The 9,847-nt window shown below is 25.9% G+C and overlaps 2 protein-coding genes across 4 annotated transcripts in view; both read right to left on the bottom strand.

Moving 5' to 3' along the window:
• LOC149883620 (uncharacterized) overlaps positions 1-1,718 on the bottom strand; it is a 3,340-nt gene extending 1,622 nt beyond the window's left edge. Inside the window, exons 1-3 of one of the 2 annotated variants that reach the window (XR_016455289.1) lie at positions 1,573-1,718; positions 1,017-1,128; positions 1-603 (exon numbers count right to left, since the gene is read on the bottom strand). The exon at positions 1-603 is cut by the window's left edge and continues 1,622 nt beyond it. Coding sequence is in view for 1 of the 2 variants with exons in the window: in XM_090096793.1 (XP_089952919.1) it covers positions 255-587 (333 nt within the window). In the remaining variant the exon portion in view is untranslated. Of the gene's footprint in view, positions 604-1,016; positions 1,146-1,572 lie in introns of those variants that run through there. The other variant, XM_090096793.1, reaches the window with a different exon arrangement.
• A 1,441-nt stretch (positions 1,719-3,159) lies between these two features.
• On the bottom strand, positions 3,160-9,820 carry LOC145185391 (ATP-dependent RNA helicase DDX19A-like). Of its 2 annotated transcripts, XM_090096783.1 has the most exons (9): positions 9,593-9,820; positions 9,404-9,482; positions 9,104-9,167; positions 8,276-8,423; positions 7,738-7,830; positions 7,261-7,484; positions 5,488-5,665; positions 4,197-4,434; positions 3,160-3,850 (listed from the first exon to the last, which is right to left on the bottom strand). In XM_090096783.1, exons 2-9 carry the CDS (start codon positions 9,458-9,460, stop codon positions 3,431-3,433), a joined length of 1,422 nt encoding a protein of 473 aa, XP_089952909.1. In that variant the 5' UTR covers positions 9,461-9,482; positions 9,593-9,820; the 3' UTR covers positions 3,160-3,430. The 2 variants fall into 2 exon arrangements, with proteins under 2 accessions (XP_089952909.1, XP_089952910.1); XM_090096784.1 differs by lacking the exon at positions 9,593-9,820 and having other exon boundaries at positions 9,404-9,540.
• Positions 9,821-9,847: the final 27 nt, after the last annotated feature.

The following is a 9,847-nucleotide window of genomic DNA, read 5'->3' as shown; positions in this document are numbered from 1 at the left end:
TTTTAATCAGTCAGCATTTTACCACTTTGATTAATAATCTTTTCAATTTGGTGAAGAGTAGCTTGTTCAGCTATTAGAAGTGGGATTGAGCGGTGAAAAAAATCTTCCATCATAAAAGCTTTGCATGTATTCCAGAGATGTAAAGGATTGTCAGATTCACAAAAGGTCAAAATAATTGAAAACAACTGTCTAATTTGCTTTGGCGTCTGTGTTAAAACAGCCTCAGAAAGAGCATTCTGCCATTCAGTGTCATCTTACAACAATTCTTTCAAAACACATGCTTCTTGAAACGTTTCAAGGACAATACCATTAACAGTACGCATATCCTCCCAAGATGTTACTCCTTTTGCTTGCAAAAGTAACAGTTTGAGAAAAAACAATTCTCCTGTTGGATTAACTTTATACATCCTTACTATCACCTTATTACCACCCCTTTGTCTAACCTTCCATTTACAATGTTTATCATCAAATATAAAGTGATAAGGAATGTCTACATAAGAATAGCAATGTGCTCTTTCATTTTCAGTATTTAACTTAAACCATGCCATTAGATGCGTATCACGTTGAGCTGCACAATCTAAAGCCATTTGTTCTGCTCCTTCTCTAAAATATAATTATTGATTTTCAGGTAGATGTTTACCAAGTCACAGCACTTTGAAAACACGGAAACAACATAATATAAACATATGTACCAACTATAAACACAATAAATGTGTTTAAATATGTATATAAGGTTAAATATATTCCTTATATACATACTTAAACACATTTTTAAAACAATTATATAACACATATTAACACATACACAAACAGTAAAAAAACACTTTACATTATTACAAAAACATTATTATAAAAACACATTGATAAAACAACTACAAAGCACTTATTACCACATACACATACATATCAAAAAAGCATTTATGCAAACAATAAACGTGTGCAAACAAAAATTTTAAAAATGATGCGAGAAAATTTAAAAAGATACAAAATATATGTTTACAAACAATACTCTTTACCTTCTTTTTTTTCTTCATAAGAACTGTAATCCTCATAACAAAATTTAACCTTTACATACAATAACATGTGACATGCCATGTCAGTGTTGGGACAAAAGTTTAATTTACTTTTCTAAATTTTTTAAAAAGGAACAAAAATAGTTAGTAGCATCACAGAAATTTCAATGTAGTAATAACCATTTTATGGAAATAGCATTAGTATTACTTTAAATAACATACATACCCCTATCTTCCTTCTAAAAAATAAGATAATAAAAACAAAACTGCAAAAAGATAAACTAAAGCAAAAAAAATATAAACGATTTAAAAAATTAAAATCCTTTCTAATTTATCTAATAAAAATTAAAATCCTTTCTACTTTATCTAATAAAAATTAAAATCCTTTCTACTTTATCTAATAAAAATTTAAATCCTTTCTTCTTTATCTAATAAAAATTCAAATCCTTTCTACTTTATCTGATTAAAATTCAAATCCTTTCTACTTTATCTAATTAAAATTTAAATCCTTTCTACTTTATCTAATAAAAATGTATATATAACTATTTTATATACTTACTTCAATCATAAGATGATGATCTTAACGATTATTATTTATCTTCATATGATTCTTTATGTAATATATCTAAACTAATAATTAAATTCCAAAAGCAAGAAAGTTTCAACTCACTTCATGGATCTTTCTCCAACGGCCGCGTGCATTTTAAGAACGCGCTTTTTCAAAACCTAGTAACTAATGACAAAACGACGACATTAAACATTAAACATTAATTTCTGTAGGAATTATATAAAAATAATAATAATAACAATAATAATGATAATGATGATGATGATAGTAATAAGATTAAAGATAATAACAATAATAATAAGATTAAAAAAAATAATAATAACAGTAAAATAATAAAAATAATAGTAATAATAATAATAATAATAATAATAATAATAATAATAATAATAATAATAATAATAATAATAATAATAATAATAACAATAACAAAGATAAAAATAATAATAATAATAAGATTAAAAAAATAATAATAACAATACAATAATAAAAATAATAATAAGATTAAAAAAATAATAATAACAATACAATAATAAAAATAATAATAATAATAATAACAATAATAAAGATCAAAATAATAATAATAATAATAATAATAATAATAATAATAATAATAATAATAATAATAATAATAATAATAATAATAACAATAGTAATGATAATAATAAGGAAAATTAATATAGACTAACAAATATAGTGGAGGAAAAAAAGTACAGTAGAAAAAAGAGGTTTAACACAAAACATTTAACAGCTTTTTTATTTCATAACAGAAATGAAGAACAGAACAGAGTGAGTTAAAAGATTAACAAAAAAGAAATGTTTTTGCAAGAGTAGAACACAATGTTAAACACAAAATAAAATCTAGCTGTCTAAGTTTTGTATTCTTTTAATTTTATTTTGTAGAATAATAACTTGAATGTTAGGTTCACCAAGCCTTTTAACATTTGATTACCACATCATACGATACCACATCAAAAAGTGTGTCATGATCAAAAGTCCTATGTAAACTAAAAAAGTATTTTGAACATGAAAGTCTGTTTTAAACAAGACTTTTTTTAACAGGATGGGGTATTTGCTTTGGTTATCCATTAAAAAAAAAACAAACAGTTTTTTAACAAATATGAATTTATACACAAAGGCTTTTCCATAAATATACTTAATGATATCACTGTTATCTAATAATATTTATAAGACTTTTTAGGTAAATCAAACTAAATGAAAAGTTAACATATAGTCGTTAATTTAGTCAATTTTCTGAATACAAAAACTACACACAAAAAAAAAAAAAACACAAACATACGGAAATTTACAATGGGAAAAATAGGAAAGTATACGAATTGCTTAAAAACTCGAAGTGATTTAATAAACACATAACAATCATATTTAAACACAAGATAAATATAGTTATTTTTATTCAATTAAATGCAAGCTGTTAAAATTTTTTTCTTTTCTTAACAATTAAAGCTGATCTACATTGAGATTTCCTTCAGAGAGGAGAAGGATCACTGTGGAGGAACTAGCAAGTCCTAAAACTATGTCAGGGAATGATGGATTCACATCATTGAAATTAATGATTTCTGATTTTTCTTTTGGACATGATATGCAAGTCTTTTACTCAGTATTAGACAATATTACATATTTATTGTAGAAAACCTTAATGCATACAATATAAGTATTATTAATTTTCCAATGCTCTTTAAAAATGCACAAGTTAGAATTAAAAAAAAAATTCAAACTTGATTTTATGCCCATACTTAAGCAAATACTCATAAATTCAACACTTTCAATGAAGTAAAAAATTACACTAATTGCAAAACTAATGCAGTCCACATACTCCAATATGCTTAAATTTTTACTTTGTGTTAAGCTTTTCAAGTTCATCTAAATCATCAACTTGTAAAAGGTCTATGGATTTTCCAAAATGTTTACTAATTGCTTCAACCATTGCCATAGTCTTACGCCCATCAACAAAATTAATAGCGAGACCTCGCTTTCCAAATCTTCCTGTACGTCCTATTCTATGAAGATATGTGTCAAAGTCTGGTCTATTCATATTATCTACTGGCAAATCATAGTTTATCACAATAGTTACTTGTTCAACATCAATTCCACGAGCAGCTACATTCGTTGTTATAAGAACCTTTTCCTTGCCATCACGGAACCGATTAAGTATGTCAACTCTTTGCTCTATTTCCAGTTCTCCAGTAAGCAACGCAACAGCATGACCATCTTTTGATAGTTTTTCAGCAAGCCAGTTTACAGATTTTTTTGTCTAAAATTATCAAACAAATATATATATATATATATATATATATATATATATATATATATATATATATATATATATATATATATATATATATATATATGTGTGTATATATGTGTGTGTGTCTGTGTGTGTGTGAACTTTTTATAATAACAAATCCCTGTAAAAATATCATTTAATAATTCATAGTCAGAATATAGCCACTTCTTTCTGAAGTGGTTAAATCTATTGAAGAAAAGCATGAATGTCAATTATCAAAAAATATATCAATCTTCTTTGAAACTTGTTAAAACCTTAAGCCAAGTTCAACTTACTGCACACATAATGCATAATTTAATGAAACAACTCTTACATGACAGAAAACCATTGTCTGACCAATTGTCAATGCTCCATACAAATTTGCTAATGCTTCATACTTTGCTTCAACTGAATCACACATTACATAAAATTGTTTGATATTGTCTAGACTTTCTTCTTCTTTACGCAGCCGAATAATCACTGCATCAGGAACAATGCTATTTGCAAAATTCATAACTTCACCATCGTATGTTGCTGAGAATAAAAGTAGCTGGCAGTCTGGTTTCAGGAATCTTTAAACCAAGGAAAAAAGATTTAAATCAACCTTATTATGCAAACAAAAAACACCCCGGGGCTCAAAATAGTACCAATTTTTCCTTTTCAATTATAGTTTTGGAATACATGAAAAATTTTTTAATTAAAGCCCAGAATAGTTTCAATTAACTAAACTTTAAAAAATGGAATTTTTTAAAACTCGTTTATTTAGTCATTTATTATTATTACAAGCAACACCACGAATGCAAGTTGTTAAAATAGCAAAAATACATAGCGAAATGTTTAAATGCTCAACAACTTTTAAAGCTATGATTGAGTACTTTGATAACTAACTTCGATTGAATGCTGTTTAACATGTTAACTATGGATAATAATAATCATCTTACAAACATGTATACATCAAACTAAGAAAAAAACTCTTTGAATGTTTACTTTCAGGATCTTCTTTGTATGCATACATGTGTACGTATATGTGTGTATGTGTGTGTGTGTGTTTAATTATATTATGATTCAGTTGTTGACTCTGTGGCATTAATTTTATCTTTGAGGCATCCCCTACAATAAATTTAACGGTATTAGTTCTGTCCACTCCTTCAGTTTGGGAAAGTTTCATCTAGATAAGCACTAATATTGTGATAAAATGAAATACTCTATCTTTTTGAGAAAGAGAAATAACTACTGAGTTTTGGGCTGATGAAGTGGATATACTTTTTTTGTAAATGTTATTGCAACTAACTTGAAACTGATTTTGGACAACCTGTTTGTGGTGTGTGTATATGTATACATACATACATACATACATACATACATACATACATACATACATACATACATACATACATACATACATACATACATACATACATACATACATACATACATACATACATACATACATCTATGCATATTAGTAAATAAAATATGAATACAAATATAGTATAAATAGTACAGAAATATAGTCAATAAATAATAAATAATAGTATAGTAATGTATAAAAGTATATAACAACTTTAATATAAAAATATTAACAATATTGCTATTTTCCCATTAATACATAAAAGTTACCATACTTTTTAATTCTTATCGATTGGTCCTGATGTCCTTGTTGAGAAATCATGACATCGGCTTCATCCAAAACAAAAATTGATATTTTTTGAGGATCAAATGCTTTGTAACGCATGATCCAGTCAAGCATTGAACCAGGTGTTCCAATAATAATGTGATCATTACACTTTCTACCAACAGTCACTAAATAAAATATAAAACTGTCCATTTGTGCTGTTGTGCAAAGACAATCTCTGGCCTTATAAGAACAAATACTCCTGAAATGGTGTATGACTCTTGTGAATGAAAAACGTTAAATTAAAAGTTGATTTTGTACACTTTTACTGATTTCTAGTTCTTAAATGGAAGCATCAGTATTTGGTTTTAACAAATACCAACCAACTTCTATATCAGTCTTTAATGATAAATTGGATTTTATCAAGTTTTCTCTTTTATCAAAATAGAACTCTTAATGCATTTAAAACAGCAAAACTTTTTTTGCAAGAAGTTTAGATTGATTCATAAATTTGTTATTTAAAACTTGTTATAAAAATAAGTGTAATGGCTTTAATTAAATAACAATATCTTGAAACAATTGAAAAGGTTAAAACTAAAAAAAAATAGGTATTTGAGGTATTGCAATTTTTATTCTGGAATCATATAACTTTTTATATCTATGTAAGTTACTTTATATTAGATTTTTTTTTTTTACAAACACAGAAGTTAGAACATTATTAATTACCATTCATTTTTCAGCATAAAGATATTACTACTAAGTATCATATAAAACAGACCTGTGTGGAAACTAATTCCAACAATTTTCAGTTTTAAAGTGAAAACAAAACAGAAACTGCTATATTTTAGGAAACTGAAAGTTTCTGCATGCATGCTAAATAGTAACTCCAATATTAAACTAATAAACTTATTATCAACTTAATCACTGAAAAAATGTTACTAATAAGAAAGAATTTATATAAGTTAGCCTATGCACAGGTTGACTGATTAAACAAAATATATTACCTACAAGCAGGCATAGGTGTAAATACATAAGTGGACAAGCATAAACAAGTGCAAAATGAGTTTAGGCAAACATGTAGAGAATGAGTAGAGTCCATATGCATGCCACACATTTTTACACAACTGGCAAATGTACATCAACATGCATAAGAATGTTAAGCATAAGTGGGGCAAAGCATATAAAAATGTGAGAAACACTAAAACAAGTTAATGCTTATTTCAATTCATATTAAATCAGTTTCTGTATTATCTTTGAACTTTAGGTTGCTTTTTATGTAATAAGTTCAGCTCCTTAAACATTAGGTCCTTGAAAGAAGCAGATTTATATTTTGATATGCCTTACTTTCACCCACTTACATCACTTAGACCTTAAAGAACAAAGCTTTGAAAATCCTATTTTATCCATTTTTTTAATGTTCCTTGCCATCTTTATGTAGACAAACCTAAGAAACATTATTGGAAATCTTAACGCATTAAAACAAGATAAATACATTAGTCATAAATATTAAGTGTAGAACTTTTTATTCTTTTAACCTTATTTTGATAAAAATTAAGCTTTATATTTTAACCTTATTTTGATTAAAATTTTAACCTTATTTTGATAACATTATATCTTTCTCATTAATAAAGTGTTTACTTTATTGCGTCATGCTTTATGCAACCAAATCAAATCATATAGTCTTTATGAAACAAAAATAAATAAAAAATGCGATTCAACTTTTAAATATTAGGAAAAAATTGCATTAAACATTCTTGACAGAAATTAAGAATACTATATTTACATTTAGAGCCACGTATGGCATAAGAAACCTTCAGACCATCTTGAATAAGGAATTTTCCCATTTTCTCAAGTACCTTTCCAGTTTGTTGAGCTAATTCTAATGTAGGAGATAAACACAATGCTTGTGGATAAGGCTTAGTGCTATCAACTCGACTTAACATGGCTAACACAAATGCAGCTGTTTTCCCAGTTCCACTTTGACTTTGAGCAATCATATTGTTTGGGCTATGATAAATTTCAAAACATGTTACACTTTTTTTCCAGAATCACATTAAAAAGATATACTGAGTATTTTAAAAACACATTGTATAATGATCATTAAAAATAAACAAAATTTTATAAGGATTAAGTTATATTTTAAAAAAAAAAAACAATACTTTAAAAACTATAAATTTTATACTAGTAAACTGTAGATAAAAAATGATTAATAGCTCTCAAATCAAAAGATAAAATTATTAAAATCAAGACTTAGACTTACGGGTCTGCCAAAAGCATTGGTAAAGCAGTTTCTTGAATCTTAGAAGGTTTATTATAACCCATATCATAAACTCCCATCAATAGTTTGTTGCTCCTATATAATAAAAATAACAAAACACATTAATATATAAATTTTTTAAAAAAATGAATGTGTTCCCTACACAAAAATCTTACAAATCATCTTAATTCCAAAATAATTTATCTTAAATCCAAAACTTTATAACCTTTGTAGCATAAAAATATTTAATTCCATAATTTTCAGAATATAAAATTATCTAGTATGTATATAGATTTTTTACATCTGTAATTTTTAATCATTTGGGAATTTAGTATCAGGTTATTAAAGTTCTACTGTTGAACTAAAGTTTAAAGATAACTAATACAATCAGTGTATAAATTTTCAGAGTTTTTTTATTGAATTTTAACAACTAATACAATCAGTGTATAAATTTTCAGAGTTTTTTATTGAATTTTAACTTAATTAAAAATACAAATTTAGTAAATTTAAGATAAGTGTTAAATTTATTAAAACTTTTTACAAGTGTAGTTCTTCAAAGGTTTTAACTGAATAGAGAGGTGAATTGGGATCTTTCTGTTGAACTTCAATGCTTGCTTTAACATTGATAATATGCTCACGAACAACTTTTGTCATCAGAGATGCTTCTGCAGGATTAATGGGTGTCTCTTCTGCAAAAAACAAAAAAAAAAAATTGATATTCTTTAAGAATTAAAGAGAGATTAAAACATTATTTAACATTATAAATGTTATCAGTGTCAACTTGGCTTTTTTTAACAGTAAAACAAGGTGCTCTTTATAATCTTATGAAGAGCATCTTCCTAACTCACATTGTAGTTTCAAACTTTTTGTAGCACTTAAAAATATACAAACTAAAGAGTTAGATAGAATTTAATTCATAATTAAATTGTATTTACTTCATCAAAAAAATTTTTTTTACTTAATTGCAATTTTATATTATATTTTAATTATTCTGCATTCAACTGACTATTTATAATTTTTTTATATTTTATATAATTTATGTCCATATAAATATTTCAGACAGAAAATACTAACACATAAACTAGAAAAATCTTTCATAAGTAACTTTAAACATCATATTTGTTTCCAATAAAAGTAATACAGTTTACATTTATAGATTTCCAATCTATCTAAGCAATCTAGTTAACCATATGGATTAAGCACAAGTTAGACTATTAAATAAAATAGATAGCATATATGTAAAAAAAAAAAACACTTTAGATATAAATCCTAGTAGACCATTTGATTTTTTTTTTTTTTTTTTTAATACATGTAGTTATACCGAAAATGTAGAGAAAGGACATGAATCTAATCTTAAGTATGGAAATACCATCATTGTTCTTTTCATTTTCAGTAGTCACAGGGTTTTCGTCAGAAACACTCAGCTCTTTTACCTATAAAAAATAATTTTAAAAAAAAAAGTAACTAAAATCGAGCTGAATTTGGTTAAATTAAGATCAGCCAGTGATTGAATCTTACTTTTGATTAATTCAATTGAATGGTTAATTATAATTTTAAAAATTTCTAAAGCGAAAAACATTGTTAGGAATAGTCAAATGTTAAGAATAAAAAATATTAGTTGGTATTAAAAATATTTTTATATAAAGATTAATATTATCGGTAGCAGTACTTTTTCGGTGTTTTTTTCATATTCTTCGACTAGGGCAGCCCAATCTTCGTCAGCCATTTTGGTATATATAACGCACGTGCTGATGCATGTATAAAAGAAAAACAGAAATTGACATGAAAATGCAAAAAAAAAATTCTATATCAAAACAAACTTTGTATTAATAAAATGAAATGAAGAAATTTTGTTTACACCAGTGGATCATCACCACTTGATAAAAGTTTTGAGTTTTGAGTTGGTTTTTACTAAGTTAACAAATTTTTATGTTTAATGCAGTGGTGTAAAGCCTTGGTGCGAAGTTCACCAGGGCGTCAAAGTTCGTAAAACGTCTCAGAGTAAACCATGTCACGGTACATTTGAACATGCTCTAAGACCTTACAACACATCCCCAGAATTTTTTTTTTGATTATCATTAGAAAATATTTCCTCATTCAAAAAATGTAAACG

The sequence above is a fragment of the Hydra viridissima genome, unplaced genomic scaffold, assembly GCF_058129835.1.
Source record: "Hydra viridissima isolate aposymbiotic clone 2 unplaced genomic scaffold, HvirCarnegie_v1 scaffold_9, whole genome shotgun sequence".
In the NCBI taxonomy this organism is placed as follows: domain Eukaryota; kingdom Metazoa; phylum Cnidaria; class Hydrozoa; order Anthoathecata; family Hydridae; genus Hydra; species Hydra viridissima.
This window is presented reverse-complemented; position numbering and strand designations above follow the sequence as displayed.